The sequence below is a fragment of the Poromitra crassiceps genome, assembly GCF_964638095.1.
Source record: "Poromitra crassiceps genome assembly, chromosome: 14".
Lineage (NCBI taxonomy): Eukaryota > Metazoa > Chordata > Actinopteri > Beryciformes > Melamphaidae > Poromitra > Poromitra crassiceps.
The window spans coordinates 36,692,304-36,710,131 of NC_139633.1; the positions used below are offsets into that span (position 1 = coordinate 36,692,304).

The 17,828-nt window shown below is 44.5% G+C and overlaps 1 protein-coding gene across 1 annotated transcript in view; it reads right to left on the reverse strand.

The window, feature by feature from the left end:
* Window positions 1-309: 309 nt before the first annotated feature.
* The window catches only part of LOC310789173 (nephrocystin-1-like), a gene marked incomplete at both ends in the record, with an annotated part of 35,187 nt that continues 17,668 nt past the window's right edge, over window positions 310-17,828 (reverse strand). The window contains 7 exons of the mRNA XM_083650762.1: window positions 310-315; window positions 2,048-2,121; window positions 2,495-2,607; window positions 7,497-7,596; window positions 12,896-13,015; window positions 14,166-14,253; window positions 14,429-14,506. Coding sequence (XP_083506888.1) covers window positions 310-315; window positions 2,048-2,121; window positions 2,495-2,607; window positions 7,497-7,596; window positions 12,896-13,015; window positions 14,166-14,253; window positions 14,429-14,506 — 579 coding nt within the window. The remainder of the gene's footprint in view (window positions 316-2,047; window positions 2,122-2,494; window positions 2,608-7,496; window positions 7,597-12,895; window positions 13,016-14,165; window positions 14,254-14,428; window positions 14,507-17,828) is intronic.

Sequence of the window (17,828 nt, forward strand, 5' to 3'; positions counted from 1 at the left end):
GTGGAGACGATTGTTCTCACACCAGTAGTAAAGTTCTAGTGTTTCTGAACATTAAGACTACATTTCCCATAAGCCCTGTTGTTTTCTAAATGTCTGAATATGAATGTTGCAGTGATTTATTGTAGCCTGGGAACCTGACGAATCTGCGAGCTCATGTTTAACCGTCGGGCCAATCACAACCGTTTACTAATATATTGTTACGTTGACTGACAGAGGAGAGCCAGAGATGGTTCGAAGTGCGTGAGCTATGTCATACATTTCGTTGCTCTGATTGGTTGTAGGTCCAATTGTGTTCGATTGCATTTTGGTCTAGGCCTGGAAATCAAAATTGAACCGAGAATTTCCAGACTCATTCGCATTTGCGAATTGGCCTGGCGATGTCAGGCTAGATTTTTTGATGTCAAAATGTTAGAATGTCTACAGTTAATTTAACATATTGAGTAAAATTTTACTTTAACATAATGAACTCCAATCAAAACGGGTCCGCGGCTTGGCTTTGGGACCAGGCGCTGCTGGAACCGGATCGATCATGTTCGTCACGGGTTTGACTAGGCAATCCAGGTTCGCCCTGCAGCAAGGCAGCAGTGCAGCGCGCCGAGAGGCGTTTCAATGGCGTTTTTTCCTCTGTACAAGGAAGCGCGTTTCTCTGTTTTTCCTCCTTTCCTCCTTCTTTCTCGTTTCAAACAACAGCTGCGGTATGTGTTTGATCGCGTGTTGTCGGCTACCCTTTGAGGATAGGGACCAGATGACATGTCAGAGGCTGGGAAAGTGTTTGCTGCACGCGCTGCTCTAATAAAACCAAAAACACGTCAAACACGTCTTTGGCGTGGATGGCTATTTCTGATAACACGTCAAAGACGTATTTGGCGGTGAATGAGTTAAGGGAGGATCTAAATAATGTGTAATGGTAACACAAACTCCAATTGTAGAACATTTCAATATTGGACCAAATAAAACATCGAAATGAAAACACCACCCTATGTGAAACATATATGTCCTACTGGGGCTATAAATATCCCTTGTCGATTTAACGTGATTTAGAGAAGTAACAGCGGAACGCGCTTCGGAACGGCTTCTACTGTCATCTGCTATACTGTGATGTCCGCTCCAATAACTTGGCCCTACTTCACATTTAGTTTTACAATAAAAACACATTTATGCAATGACTTTACATAATGTAGGCTATATTTATCTGCATCATCCTTCCTGCAGCAGGTGAGAGAAAATGATATCTTTCTGGACAAACTTTCACCAATCTAATAGGCTATATTTTTCTAGCTGATGCATTTAGAACATTCTTTTCACTTTGATCTTGCTATAGTGTAGGGTATTTACATGCTTGCAGTATTTAAACTGCAGTTAGATTGGTTTGAGAAGCATAATAATATGGAATAATAGCCTATATATGGAGATAGACAGACTGGATGAAGGAAGGGGGGGGCGGCAGAGCGCTTGGCTTTGTTGGTTTTACCGGATTTGTCCAGGAATTGGAGCTTAAAAGGCAAGCGTGTGTCTCTTCACTGCAATTCTCCAATGAGCGGACAATGCATAATTTTACGCTTAAAAGGCGTGGTTATAATGGTTGAGGCTGAGTTTAGCGCCGATACCAAGATAGCAAGTGCGCTGGTCCACGCCCACTGATTTGCGCTGCGCCTGGCGCTCGGCCTAGAAACAGCGCTGATGCAACGATAGGGGCCATAGAGTATGGATATCACATTTTCAAAAGGTTTTCCTCATCGAGTCTGGAATCACACCCGTTTCAAGGATTATGAAACAAGTCAACGTTACGTTATTATGTGGAGTGCTGTGCTGAACAGTGCTGCTGGACACTACAGGGAGGGGCAAGTTAACACCGGCCGTCGCTGTTCCTTGTTGTTCTGTATTCAAAGTTGGCAAAGTCGACATAATATTCTGTCAGAAAAGAGTCAGGTTCACCAAAGCACCGTGAAGTTGTTCTCTGTCGTCCCCCTGACAAGCATCATCACAGGGCAGCCTGACAGCTGAATACTGTATGTATGTATGCCAGTATGAAGCTCTGCCTACTGACCCTGACAGCATCCAGCAGGTCTGACTGGTCCAACAACACAGGGAAGGTAGACAGCACATGACTGCACATCACATCTGAGAGAGAGAGAGAGAGAGAGAGAGAGAGAGAGAGAGAGAGAGCAGAGAGAGAGCAGAGAGAGAGAGGGCAGAGAGAGAGAGAGAGGGGGCAGAGAGAGAGAGAGAGAGAGCAGAGAGAGAGAGAGAGGGCAGAGAGAGAGAGAGAGAGAGAGAGGGAGAGAGAGAGAGAGGGCAGAGAGAGAGAGAGAGAGAGAGCAGAGAGAGAGGGAGAGAGAGAGAGAGGGCAGAGAGAGAGAGAGAGAGAGAGAGGGCAGAGAGAGAGGGCAGAGAGAGAGAGAGAAGAGAGAGAGAGAGTGTTGGTTTATTTTTGTTGTTGTTTTTGGAGTTTGTTTACCTGGTTTGTTGATGGTTTTGTTTGGCGTTTGTTTACCTGCACTCTGCATGGTGGGCCTGTCCATCAGCAGTGTGTCAGCCAGCAGCTGTCTGTGCAGAGCCAGCAGGTGGACACAGCTCAGACAGTGCAGCAGAGAGTCTGGGAGGACACTGACAGGGGACACATCAGAATCAGAATCAGAATCAGAATCAGCTTTATTGGCCAAGTATGTACACATACAAGGAAATTGGCTCCGGTTGGCTTAACTCTCAATGTCCTCTCACACAAAAGAAAAAGAAAAAAGCATGCTCAGGCTAAAACAAACTAGAATCATACCATTAACCAGTGTTGGGGGTAACTCATTACAAAAGAAACATATTACATATATATATTACTTTTAGCAGTAACTCAGTAATATAACTTATTACTTATAGGATTTCAGTAATATTATACCAGTTACTTTGTCAAGTAACTCAAGTTACAAATTGAGTTTTTTTTATTTGATCAAAGCACATATTTAAATAATTTCCTAATCAAACTGTGTATTATGCAAATAACCACTACAGATGACAATAACAAAGGAAAAGGATCACATTTAGAATTTTTGATTGTTTACACTGACTTCAAGATGATTGAAATAATTTTTTGGGATGTTCCGGGGTGACGATGTCATTCTGATACTGCTGTTATTACAGTGAAAGTAATGCAAATGTAGTGTAATAAGTAACGAGTTACTCTACACAGACAGTAATATTGTAAAGTAACCTATTACTTTCAAATGAAAGTAACTAGTAACTTTTCAAGGCCTTCCCAGGCCCAATTCCCTCACATTCCAGGACCCAACATGGCATAATGTATATATATATATATATATATATATAACAAAAAAGGGCTTGAATTTATATATTTTGTGCAAGAATAGTTCTTCCTTTGATAAATAAATAAGTAAATATATATATATATATATATATATATATATATATATATATATATATATATATATATATATATATGTATATATATATATATATATATATATAATATATTATATTTATTTACAGAACCCTGTAACACACAGAACCATGTAACACACAGAACCCTGTAACAGACAGAACCATGTAACACACAGAACCATGTAACACACACAGAAGCGTGTAACACACACAGAACCATGTAACACACACAGAACCGTGTAACACACAGAGCCTTGTAACACACAGAATCCTGTAACACACAGAACCCTGTAACACACAGAACCCTGTAACACACAGAATCCTGTAACACACAGAACCCTGTAACACATAGAACCCTGTAACACACAGAATCCTGTAACACACAGAACCCTGTAACACACAGAACCCTGTAACACACAGAACCCTGTAACACACAGAATCCTGTAACACACAGAACCATGTAACACACAGAACCCTGTAACACACAGAACCATGTAACACACATGCCCAGATCTTTCCAGAAGCTACAATGGAGTGTGACAGCAGACAATGTTTCAGTCATCTCAAACATCAACGTAAACGTCAGATTTTGGTGTCAGTCCCAAAACTTCAACAATCATACAGGGAGAAATCCATCGTAGGCATGGGTCGGTTTGAAAATTTTGAAACCGGTTCGATATTCCCCAAAAAACGTATCAGACCGGTATATCGAATTTTACCACAAAAAAAATAATTAATAATATATATATATATATATATATATATATATATATATAGTGGAGCCCATAAATGACTGTAATGCGACTGCAGTTGGTGGCGATAATGCACCTCTAAGCTGGTATGCCAACCAGCACTAACACTGAATAAAAATAAGCAGAACCATTTAACTGTAATAGAGCTGCAAGTATCGATTCTTTTAGTAATCGAGTATTCTACCGAATAATCCATCGATTAATCGAGTAATCGGATAAGAACCCTTTTTTGTGTTTTCAAAGGCTTATCGTAAATATACACCAAAAAATAAGATAAATCTCTTCAAATAAACAACTACATTAGTTTCTTTCTTAGAAAAAACAACATTTTGATTTTTAAATTGCATAGAACTGGCAGTGGCACCATTCATCTTTTCAACCTGACGTTTGAGTTCTTCCAGTGTACAGCAACTGTTAAATAATATGAATGAATGGCTTACTAGCTAGTTTACATCCTTCATTTACCTTACAGCTGCATGACACACACACTCTTTCTCTCTCACACACACTCACTCTCTCTTTCTCTCTCACACACCAACAGGCTAGTGTGATCACACACACACACACACACACACACACACACACAAAACGCTGTTAAATTAGCCGCTAACGTTAATGTTAGGTTGAGCTTTGTATTTCTCACAGAAAACGCTCCAAACTTCTCAGAGAGAGCGGTCGGTATTCACTAAAGCCTTCATATCTCAGGCTCTGTAGTACATAGAAACATAAAATAAAAAGCATTTGAGAGCTTAACCCTTTGGCTTTTCGTATTATATTTGCTCTAATGTTCATTAAAAAAAATCTTAAAAATCTTTAACCCCAAAAAATAAAAATAAAAAGATTCTAATGCATTTTAAGACATGTTAATAAAGATTACGGCAAATGTAACCCTTCCAAATAAAAAGCCACGGGTTTAAGCTGTCAAATGCTTTTTATTTCATGTTGATAGCTACTATACAGGCTGAGGAAATACGTTATGTTGAACCCTTGACAATTACTGCAGCAACGTTAGCGTTAACGCTAACGTTAACGTTAGCGATCTCTGTTTTGCAGTCGTTGTGAAGACAGTGAAAAGCCCCGTTATCTAACAACTACAACTGCAGTGAAACAACTTATCCAGCTAACGCTAGCTAATTAAATAACGTTACCTGATGTTGTAGTCGATGCCTCTCTCAACGTTACAGCTGAGGAGGTGCTGCTAACATTAGCTGCGGTGCCTGCTTCATTCACCCTCAGCCTATCTAGTAATACGTTACAGTCTTCAGCATTTAGCTACTGTAAATATATCTTGTGTTTGACCATGCTTCCTCAAGTTTGAGGTGTTTCCCTGGGCAGCTTTGCAATTCACATCACAAATGTTGCAACCAGTGTTGTCTGAGTCTATCTTGGGAAAGTGTAGCCACATTTTCGGGTGGTCCCGTTTGTTGACGTTTCAGGTAGAGTGACGGACTGACGTAACGCGCTCTCACGTGTTGCCTTAAGGTTCCGTCGGAATTTCTATTTTACCCACTCTCTTCTATTACTCAGATGCGTGTCGAGGCGAATCATTTTGGCCTCGATCAATTTAATTATTCAAGTTATTCGAGGTACTCGAGGAATCGTGACAGCTCTAAACTGTAACAACACAGTTTTTATTTCTCATAACTATTAGCTTAACTTTTCTTCAAACATCAACATAATAAACTAACAGTGTAATAAGGGCCAATCCCATGTCTTATTTGTACCCCTACGCCCCAGGCTTTTGGACTAACCCCCCAGAACAGTTAGGAGGGGTACTGGTTGAAATCTAGCCCTATGAAATGGGACAACCCTTGGAGATTCTGATTCATCATCAGTAGTCAGACAGACGCCACCAGTTTGTTGCCAGACATCAAATCTATTTAGAATCAGAATCAGCTTTATTGGCCAAGTATGTCATTTGACTCCGGTATATGTTGCTCTCAATGTTCTTACACAGGGAAAAAGAAAAGCTAAGCAAACTATGCATACAAGCTAAAACAAACGGCTATTTACATTATAAACAATAGGTGTGACGTAGAATGACCATTATAAATATGTATATAAGAAAAAAAATAGAATCGTATATCTATGTACACTACAGTGTAAGTATATGCAAGCCACACTGGATTACAAACAAGGCTAGAAGTCAGATATTGCACAGTTGTATATGGATCTATATAAGCAAAGCTTTGAGACAGTAATTGCACATTAAGTTATTAAGTTATTGAGACACAGCTTATCCATCAAAGGGGGAAATGCAACATGGAAATGGGTTCTGATGCACAAATCAGCCTTAAAGGGATACGCCAACATTTTGAGAGTTTAGTACATGCCTTTATCTTCACTCTGCGTGCAGTACAAACTGTGGTAGAGCCCTCACTGCTACTTAGCTTAGCGCTACAATGGCAGACTATGGTACTTTTGCCTACTCCAATTCAGTCACCCAAAATACACATTCCAACAGCACCAGAAACACTCACATGTACATGTTGTGACTTGTGTACTCATCATGCGATGAAATAATAATCCAAACTTACGTGAAACGGTCATTTCGTAGTAAATCCATACACCGAGAACTAACAAAGAGTCATTCAACAAAGAGTAACCGAAGTTAGTTCCTTGTTTGCCATGAGACGCATGCGCTGTGCTGATGACTGCACACAGCACATGTGCCTCATGGCAAACGAAAAAGTAACTTTGGTCATACTCTGTTAGTTCAGTTACTCTTTGTTAGTTCTCGGTGTGGATTTACTAAGAAAATTACCATTTCACGTTATTTTGGATTATTATTTCATGGCGTGGTGAATACGTGAGTGTACATGTGAGTGTTTCTGGCGCTGTTGGAATGTGTATTTTGGGCATCTGAACGGGAGTAGGCAAAAGTACCATAGACTGCCATTGTAGCGCTAAACTAAGTAGCGGCCCACAGGTTGAGAATGGCAGATCGAAAATACATTGAAAATACATGAAACTAAGATAATAGGATGGTTAGGATATTTTTTTAAATCTTTACTATTAAAGAAAATGCTTACATTTGTGTTTTCTTTTAGCCTTAGCCACCATCTTGCCGATGATTCGCAAGGCATTCTGGGAGATTTCTCATAACCTACCTCTGAAAAAGCTCTGTTTGGTGGGCTATATAGTCCTACCACTTCACCCTAGCTCTCTGTCCCAACAAGAATGGGGACACTCTACCAGGACACGTGAACGCACTAAACGAGGGTTAAGGGCTAAGTGATAGGGGCAAGGGGTGTATTGGGATTGGGCCTAAGTGGATGTGAGGGTGGATCTTTCCTTGAAGGCTGAACATCATCATCCACTGGGTGTGTTAAAGCTCTCCAGTGGTTCTCTCACCTGAGCTGGGTTCTGGTCCGACTTTTGGCTGATTTCAGTTTGACGATCAGCTTGGGCTGCCGCCTGGCCAGCAGCATCTGCTGCAAAACACCAGCTGGAGCTGAGAGAGGAGAGGAGGATTAGAGAGGAGTGGAGTGGAGAGGAGGAAAGGAGGGGAGGGGAGAAGATATTAATAGAGGAGAGGAGATGAAGAGAGGTGGGGAGAGGAGGAGAGGAGATGAAGAGAGGAGAGGAGAGGAGAGGACAGGAGAAGAGAGGTGGGGAGAGGATAGTAGAGGAGAGGAGGAGAGGACAGGAGAAGAGGGGGGAGGAGAGGAGAGAGGGTGGGAGAGGAGAGGAGAAAGGACAGGAGAGGAGGTGAAGAGAGGTGGGGAGAGGAGGAGAGGACAGGAGAAGAGGGGAGAGAAGAGAAGAAGAGAGGTGGGGAGAGGAGGAGAGGAGGGGAGAGGATAGTAGAGGAGAGAAGGAGAGACAGGAGAAGAGAGGAGAGGAGGGGAGAGAGGAGGAGAGAGGACAGGAGAGGAGGGGAGAGAGGAGAGGAGAGGAGATGAAGAGAGGAGAGGACAGGAGAGGAGGTGAAGAGAGGAGAGGACAGGAGAGGAGGTGAAGAGAGGAGAGGACAGGAGAGGAGGTGAAGAGAGGAGAGGACAGGAGAGGAGAGGAGGTGAAGAAAGGAGAGGAGAGGAGGTGAAGAGAGGAGAGGACAGGAGAGGAGGTGAAGAGAGGAGATGAGGGGAGAGGAGGTGAAGAGAAGAGAGGACAGGAGAGGAGATGAAGAGAGGAGAGGACAGGAGAGGAGAGGAGAAGACAAATGGGGAGAGGAGAGGAGATGAGATTGCACAAATGCACTTGCCAGTTTGAAAACAAGGCTGCTTCTCTCCAGAGACTGTTTAGAGCGAGAAGGCTCAACTGTCTGTATCAGTGGTGTTGTTTTTTTACCTTTATTTATACAGGGGGAGTCTCACTGAGAGCAATGCTGTGTTTTTCAGGAGCGTCCTGTTCACATTCACACACACCTTCACACCTGGAAGCTCACCAGTACAACCACAGTCTCATCTGCTGGCCACTGAGCAGCTCCACTGGAGCAGTTGGGGTTAAGGGCCTTGCTCAAGGGCACCTCAGTGGTGGTAACGGGGCAAGGGCTGCCTTGTCACTTTCCCCCCTTTTTTTCCGCTTCTACCCCGACTTAGAGGCCCCTTCTCCAGGGGAGACCACCTCCGGGAGCCACCCACCTTCCATGAACCTGCCCAACCGCATACCCAGTATTAAGCACCCCTCCCCAGGCTACACACAGATCCCCGCCCCGCCAGGACCTTGTCCTCCGGCGACCTATGTTACCAACTTGCTGGACCTTGCTGGCTCAGTGGCCACACTTTACGGACTTTGCTATCTAGCTATAGCTAACATCAGTGTTTGGCCACTGCAGTGCTCGTCTACCTCGCTCGCAGTGACTGCTTTTATTTTTGAAGGAGTAGGTCTAGAAAGTATCCAGTCTGTATGTGTACACTTCAGGTCTGTATGTGTACACTTCAGGTCTGTATGTGTACACTTCCAGTCTGTATGCGTACACTTCCGGTCTGTATGTGTACACTTCCAGTCTGTATGTGTACACTTCCAGTCTGTATGTGTACACTTCCGGTATGTATGTGTACACTTCCGGTCTGTATGTGTACACTTCCGGTCTGTATGTGTACACTTCCAGTCTGTATGTGTACACTTCCGGTATGTATGTGTACACTTCCGGTCTGTATGTGTACACTTCCGGTCTGTATGTGTACACTTCCAGTCTGTACGTGTACACTTCCGGTCTGTATGTGTACACTTCCGGTCTGTATGTGTACACTTCCGGTCTGTATGTGTACACTTCCAGTCTGTATGTGTACACTTCCGGTCTGTACGTGTACACTTCCGGTCTGTATGTGTACACTTCCGGTCTGTATGTGTACACTTCCGGTCTGTATGTGTACACTTCCAGTCTGTATGTGTACACTTCCAGTCTGTATGTGTACACTTCCGGTCTGTATGTGTACACTTCCGGTCTGTATGTGTACACTTCCAGTCTGTATGTGTACACTTCCGGTCTGTATGCGAACACTTCCGGTCCGGTCTGTATGTGTACACTTCCGGTCTGTATGTGAACACTTCCGGTCTGTATGTGTACATTTCCGGTCTGTATGCGAACACTTCCGGTCCGGTCTGTATGTGTACACTTCCGGTCTGTATGTGAACACTTCCAGTCTGTATGTGTACATTTCCGGTCTGTATGTGTACACTTCCGGTCTGTATGTGTACACTTCCGGTCTGTATGTGTACACTTCCGGTCTGTATGTGTACACTTCCGGTCTGTATGCGAACACTTCCGGTCTGTATGTGTACATTTCCAGTCTGTATGTGTATACTTCCAGTCTGTATGTGTACACTTCCGGTCTGTATGCGAACATTCCGGTCTGTATGCGTACATTTCCGGTCTGTATGTATACACTTCAGGTCTGTATGCGAATTTGATTGATTGATTGATTTATTTTGGTGAAAAAGTCAACACAGGTACAGGGAAAACAGACAGTTCACCGAGGATAAAAACACAATAAAGCCTTGCGGCTTATTTCCATTGCGGTCCTCAACGTACAACATTTAGAGACATAAACACACACGAATGGGAATCACCATTCAATACTCGAATTAAGACTATTTACATTATTTCTAGATTGAAAGGAATAATGGCACGCTTGAATATAATACAATACATAAACATTTGTTGTTACATGTAAGGAATTAACATCCGTTGCAAACAAACTAGGTGGGGGAGGGAGAGGGATTGCGGGGGATTTAGCAGTGGGGGGCTGGGGGGGAGAAGCTCGTTCACACAGGAACTGGGGGCTATGCATATCGCTCATAGCAGCCTCCATCTATATGGCCCCATTCAGATGAGAACGAGGGAAGGAGGGGGGGATGAGGATGAAGCGTGGAGGAGAGATTGCAGAGCCAGGCTGGAACAAGGCGGCATGGGGGGGGGGGGTGGGGGGGTGGGGTGTGTGTGTGTGTGTGTGCGTGCGTGTGTGTTTGAGAGTCTGTGAATGTCCAATTGTCCTTGTGTGTGCTAGTGAGCCTGATAGGGCGAGTCGTCTTCCCGGATGGTGAGCGAAACATAGCGAGTCGCTATGGTGACGGCCTCGAGTCCAACAGGTGTCAGGGGGAGGGTGGAGGGTGGAGGAGCGCCGTTGCATTCGTAGATATCAGGAGAGGAATTTCGGCTGCGTCCTTGGCAGCTCCGAGTCCAGATTAGGATGAAAATGTTTTGGTTGCCTGAATTCCTATCAGGTCACACAGACCAAACAGAACAGGTCTTATGTCTTAAGTCTCTGTCTTAAGTCTCTGGAATCCCAACATAAGTTCATTCCTTATGCAGATCAGTGGAAATTTCCGTGATATAATCCAGGTATAATCCATTTTTCACAGTTCAAATTCACTGACTGCCCATCTCAATTTTCATGACGTCACAGCCTTGGGTCAATCGCTGCTGTCTTCCCGTACCCCGCGGCGAAAATCTGTCTGGGCAGAGGGTGGGGGCTCCCCGGACCTCGCTTTCCTCAAAGTTTAGTTGATTTGCGTTGAGAGACCAGTAAATCCAATAAATCCATGTTTGTCATTTCGTATAGACAAATGCAAGTTTGCTCCGGCAGCGTGGTGAGCAGGCAGAGGGAAAAAGGTGCAGGCAGGAGAGGGAGGATTTGCGACCGCCCAGGTTCAGAGGCAAGAGAGAAGTGTTCAGAGAACACACAGACTTACATACAGACTTCGCATACAGACTTCCAGTCTGTATGCGAACACTTCCAGTCTGTATGTGTACACTTCCGATCTGTATGTGCCGGTCTGTACGCGTACACTTCCAGTCTGTATGTGTACACTTCCAGTCTGTATGTGTACACTTCCAGTCTGTATGTGTACACTTCCAGTCTGTATGTGTACACTTCCAGTCTGTATGTGTACACTTCCAGTCTGTATGTGTACACTTCCGGTCTGTATGTGTACACTTCCGGTCTGTATGTGTACACTTCCGGTCTGTATGCGTACACTTCCGGTCTGTATGTGTACACTTCCGGTCTGTATGCGTACACTTCCGGTCTGTATGTGTACACTTCCGGTCTGTACGCGTACACTTCCGGTCTGTATGCGTACACTCCCGGTCTGTACGCGTACACTTCCAGTCTGTATACGTACACTTCCGGTCTGTACGCGTACAGACCGGATACTTTCTAGACCTACTCCTTCAAAAATAAAAGCAGTCAGTGCGAGCGAGGCAGGCGAGCACTGCAGCGGCCAAACACTGATGTTAGCACGCAAGCTAACGTTTGATAGCTCCCGGGGGACGGCTGGCTGTCTGTACCCCGGGAGCGGTGCTTAAGTGTGGGCCACTGGGCCAGCAAGGTCCAGCCAGTGGGTAACGTAGGTCCCTGGAGGACAAGGTCCTGGCGGGGCGGGGGTCTGTGCGTAGCCTGGGGAGGGGTGCTAATAGTGGGTAAGCAGTTGGGCAGATTCATGGAAGGTGGGTGGCGTGAGGGGGCTGTCCTGGGTCTCAGAGGCCGACCGTGGAGCTCATACGGGCAGTGGCGGGCAGTGGTGGCCCAATGGTTAGAGAAGCGAGCTTGTGACCGGAAGGTCGTCGGTTCAATCCCCGGGACCGGCAGGATAGACTCTGGTTGTACTGGTCAGCTTCCAGGTATGAATGTGTGTGTGAATGTGAACAGGGCACTCCTGAAAAAGAGAGCATTGCTCTCAGTGAGACTCCCCCTGTATAAATAAAGGTTAAAAAAAAATACTAGCGTGGGTAGGAACAGGATGGACGAGTTGCTAGTAGGGGTGCCGCAAAATAATCGATTAATCGATTAGTCGTCGACACACTCACTAGTCGGAGTGAAAATTACTAATCGACAATTATTTTACTATTTTATTTTTATTTTTTGCGTCTTTCACCGTCAGTCATCCATGCGCTAGTAGAATTCCCAGGGTCACTGAAGGCAACTGCCCCTCCGCCCCCCTCCCCGCACACGGAGGACAGGAGTTGAGAAATACACAAAGGAGGAGCAACAAAGGAGGAGCAACAATGGCCACGCGACAGAAAACTAGCAAAGTTTGGCAATACTTTGATGAAGAAAGAGACAACAAGGTTGTGTGTCGGCTATGTTCTCTCAAGCTTGCATATAACCACTCTACCACTGCAATGAGGACCCACCTTCAGAACAAGCATCTCGACGTAAACTTGCGTGGAGGAGATGATGCGGATAGTAGCAGGCAGACCAGTATCACAGCTTTTACTGCAGAACCCCGCAGACGATGTGACCCTCGCCGGTCCGAAACGATCACACAACTCCTCGCTGAGATGACTGCCCGCGATATGCTACCACTGTGCTTTGTCGAGGGCGAAGGCTTTCGCAAGTTGATGAACTTTGTCGAGCCCGCATACACCGTGCCGGGGCGCACCTTGATAACATCCAGAGTGGAGGTGAGCCATGGCAAAATGACTGAGTACATTAAACAGCAGTTAGAGGAGGCACAGTGTGTGGCAATAACGTCAGACATCTGGACGTCCATTGCAACAGAAGCATACGTGACAATAACCTGTCATTTCATCAACGAACGTGGACAGCTCTGTAGCTGTGTTCTACAAACCCGCCCCATGGAGGACAGGCATAGCGGTGAAAATCTGGCAGCACACCTGCGAGAAGCAGTCAGTGACTGGAAACTGGAAGAGAAAGTCGTTGCCTGTGTGCACGATAATGCAAATAAATACATGTAATAATTGCATGTTGAATGTTTTGACATAGATTAAATTATGGTCAATTTAGATGGCGTCCTGATTATTATTATTATTAATTTTTTTTATTATTAATTTAAATTAAAAAAAAAAAAAAAAAAAAAATTTAATTTTTTTTTTTTTTTTTTTTTGCTTATAGACTAATCGACTAATCGTCTTCAGAATTTAAGGGTAATCGACAGGAAAACTAATCGATAAAGGCATCCCTAGTTGCTAGCTAACGTTAGCTAGTAGCATAGCTAGCCGATTAACTAGCCAGATCAACCCCGGGAATGTGATCAATGTTGGGGGGAATTGTCTGTCAACATCGGGCATGAATCATGCAAACATTCAATCATCCTAAAGACACTAATGCACACAAGCATAGAATATCATAATACCTACGCCGATTTGAAAAGAAAGATATCAAGTCTTTTATTTTTTTAAGGAGTAGGTATGTGGTCTGTACACGTACACTTCCGGCGGGAGAACGTACACGGTGGGCGGGGCGAGATGCAGATGGATGTATCTGGAAAGGGGGGGTTCACCGTGACGTAACGCTGAATCAAATCTGCGATTTTGGAGGCCCCAAAAAAAGGAGGTTTGAACCCCTAGAGGGCACTCTCACTGCCTGAAAATGACACAGTGTACCAGGTAGAATTCTAACAGTTTAGTCTCAAATGTAGAGATTTTTCCTTCACACACCACCTCAAAAGCCATAATACAGTTGAAAGCTGAAAAAAATTTGTTTTAGGGGTTAGTCCTCCTTGAAGTGTGTGTGTGTGTGTGTGTGTGTGTGTGTGTGTGTGTGTGTGTGTGTGTGTGTGTGTGTGTGTGTGTGTGTGTGTGTGTGTGTGTGTGTGTGTGTGTGTACTAACCTTCCTCCTCCAGCAGTTTATTAAGAGTTGATGGTCTGAATCCTGAAGGGATCGCACCCATGGCAGAGAGCACATCGGTCGTATCAATCTGTCCTTCACACACACACACACACACACACACACACACACACACACACACACACACACACACACACACACACACACACACACACACACACACACACACACACACACACACACAGTGAAAACAATAAGAATTCTCAATGCAGTGCAGAACACTTGGTGCGTGGAGAGAGTCTCACCTCAGTCAGAGCCTTCCTGACAGTAGACCAGTTGGAATGGGAAGCAGTGCTGTTAGAGAGCAGAGAGGAATGGAAACACTGACATTATTCGGAGAAAACATCATTAAAACACCAACATCATCAATTTCAATCTAAATTAATTCCGTATTTTGATCACTTTTTGTTTCCTCCCAGTTTTCTCCCCAGTTGTACTCGGCCAATTCCACCCGTCTAAGCTGTCCCTGTCGTTGCTGCAGCCCCTCTGCTGACCTGGGGCAAGTTGTAGACTAGCACATGCTTCCTCTGATACATGTGCAGTCGCTAGCTGCTTCTTTTCACCGGACAGCGAGGCGTTTCACCGGCAGGATGTAGCAAATGGAGGGATCATGCTATTCCACCCCAACGACCAAAGGAGGCGCTAGTGCAGCAACCAGGACACGTACCCATATCCGGCTTCCCACCCGCAGACACGGCCAATTGTGCATGTATGGACATCCGACCAAGGCAACATGGGGCACGAACCTGCGACCCTCGTGTTGGTGCTGTATTTTTGATAACTAATATAGTCCTGGGATCCTTTCATTTGACCGCATCACTCAGAATAATCTGAAGGACAAAACTGGTCTAAGAACCTCTGGAAACAACACAGTAAAACCAAATCTCAGCAGGTTCCAGTTTTTAAAACGGAGAACCTCACCTCCGTTTGTCTTGGTCCTCGGCCATGTCTTCACCATCCTGCTCCTCCTCTTCCTCGTCTGACTCATCATCATTATCATCATCATCATCTTCATCTTCATCATCGTTGACACCAGAACCACTCTGAAATGTTTTGGTACAGTGAGCGGTTTTAATCATCTAAGCCAGCAGTTCACAACCTTTCCCCACTCATGGCCCACTTGAAAATCTCAAAAATGTTCTCAGCCCACATTCAACTGTAAACAGTATGGGGGCCAAATAATGTGTTCTCAGCCCACATTCAACTGTAAACAGTATGGGGGCCAAATAATGTGTTCTCAGTCCACATTCAACTGTAAACAGTATGGAGGCCAGATAATGTGTTCTCAGCCCACATTCAACTGTAAACAGTATGGAGGCCAAATAATGTGTTCTCAGTCCACATTCAACTGTAAACAGTATGGAGGCCAAATAATGTGTTCTCAGTCCACATTCAACTGTAAACAGTATGGAGGCCAGATAATGTGTTCTCAGCCCACATTCAACTGTAAACAGTATGGAGGCCAGATAATGTGTTCTCAGCCCACATTCAACTGTAAACAGTATGGAGGCCAAATAATGTGTTCTCAGCCCACATTCAACTGTAAACAGTATGGCTAGAGTAGTCAGATTGTCTGATTTGCTCCCCCCTTTTCCTGCTCTCTCCTCTCTCACACTCTAAAGCATGGAACTCATTCTACTCTAAAGTATGGCATCCCCTCCTTTCCCTGTTCTCTCCACATACTCTCTCATACTCCCCTTGCTCTCCCTCCCCCCCTTCCTGAACTCTCCTCCCCCACTACTCTAAAGCATGGCATCCATTCTATTCTAAAGCATGGCACCCGTTCTCTTTCTCTTTCCCCGTTCCCCACCTCCTCTCCTCCCCAACATTTCCCATTCCCTCCCCACCTCATCACTTTCCTGCTCTCTCCTCTCTCACATTCTTCCTGCTCTCCCTCCCCTGCACCCTCCCCACATCCTCCCTTTCCTGATCCCTCCTCCCCCACTATTGTAAAGCATAGCACCCATTCTACCCTAAAGCATGGCACCCATGCTATTCTATATTTCTCCATGATTGTTCAATGTGTTATTATTACTACTGTAATTTGCTGCTGTTGTGTCAGCTATAATTTGCTAGACATATTTTCTGTGAAGCCCTCTGACACATGCTTGTGAATTAGGGCTATACAAATAAACTTGACTTGACCAAATAATGTGTTCTCAGCCCACATTCACACAAGTGGGCCCAGGGCCACAGGTTGGCAATGGCTGATCTAAGCATTTTACAATACACTGATGTCGTTAAACTAAAACCTCAGTCTGAAGTTTGAGTTGCGCTGATGGTTACTCACCAGTCACCTCTTTAAGTACTTTAAAATTCAACATTATCATTATGTCCTAAAGTGTGTATACTGTATTTGGCAAATGGATGGTGGTGGTGGTGGTGGAAACCTAGAAACTAGAGACACAGGCTTGTTCCTGAAAGGTTGCTGGTTCAAACCCTAGACCAGATGGGCAAATCTTAGTTGGGGAACACTCTGCTATCCAGGTGCTCTTCACCAGACTGAGTAAGGCTCTTCACCAGGCTGAGTAAGGCTCTTCACCAGGCTGAGGCTGTGCTGAAGAGCTTCTAAATGGAGATGTGTGAGTGTGAAGCAGGTGGATTTTGGAATTTTGTAGATATTAAATGGATGACACACCTATACACTTTCTACTGGAGGCCACATTTGCTGGCTGTGTGATGACTATAAGTGACTGGGCAGTGTAATAGTATGACTATAAGTGACTGGGCAGTGTAATAGTATGACTATAAGTGACTGGGCAGTGTAATAGTATGACTATAAGTGACTGGGCAGTGTAATAGTATGACTATAAGTGACTGGGCAGTGTAATAGTATGACTATAAGTGACTGGGCAGTGTAATAGTATGACTAAGTGAAGTGACTGAGCAGTGTAATAGTATGACTATAAGTGACTGGGCAGTGTAATAGTATGACTAGAAGTGACTGGGCAGTGTAATAGTACACTACACCTACAATCTATGGTCAGATTCCAGCCCTCACACCGCTCCCTCCGCCCCTCCACTAGTGCTGGACGCCTCGCCCCTCCACCATTACATGTACTCAACAATCGCTCATCCCGTTCGAGACTTTTTTCATCCCTGGCACCGAAATGGTGGAACGAACTCCCTCCCTTGGTCAGGACGGCCAAAACTTTTCCCATCTTTCGAAAAAGACTAAAAACTCACCTTTTCGGTATTCCTTCATGAACTGACATTTGTTCTGATCCTGTCACTGCCTTGTTTTTACTGTTTATATTGTTCTGTATTCTTGTTGGTTGTAAATAACTTGTTGTACGTCGCTTTGGATAAAGGCGTCTGCCAAATGAAATAAAGTAAAGTAAAGTAGTATGACTATAAGTGACTGGGCAGTGTAATAGTATGACTATAAGTGACTGGGCAGTGTAATAGTATGACTATAAGTGACTGGGCAGTGTAATAGTATGACTATAAGTGACTGGGCAGTGTAATAGTATGACTATAAGTGACTGGGCAGTGTAATAGTATGACTATAAGTGACTGGGCAGTGTAATAGTATGACTAAGTGAAGTGACTGAGCAGTGTAATAGTATGACTATAAGTGACTGGGCAGTGTAATAGTATGACTAGAAGTGACTGGGCAGTGTAATAGTATGACTATAAGTGACT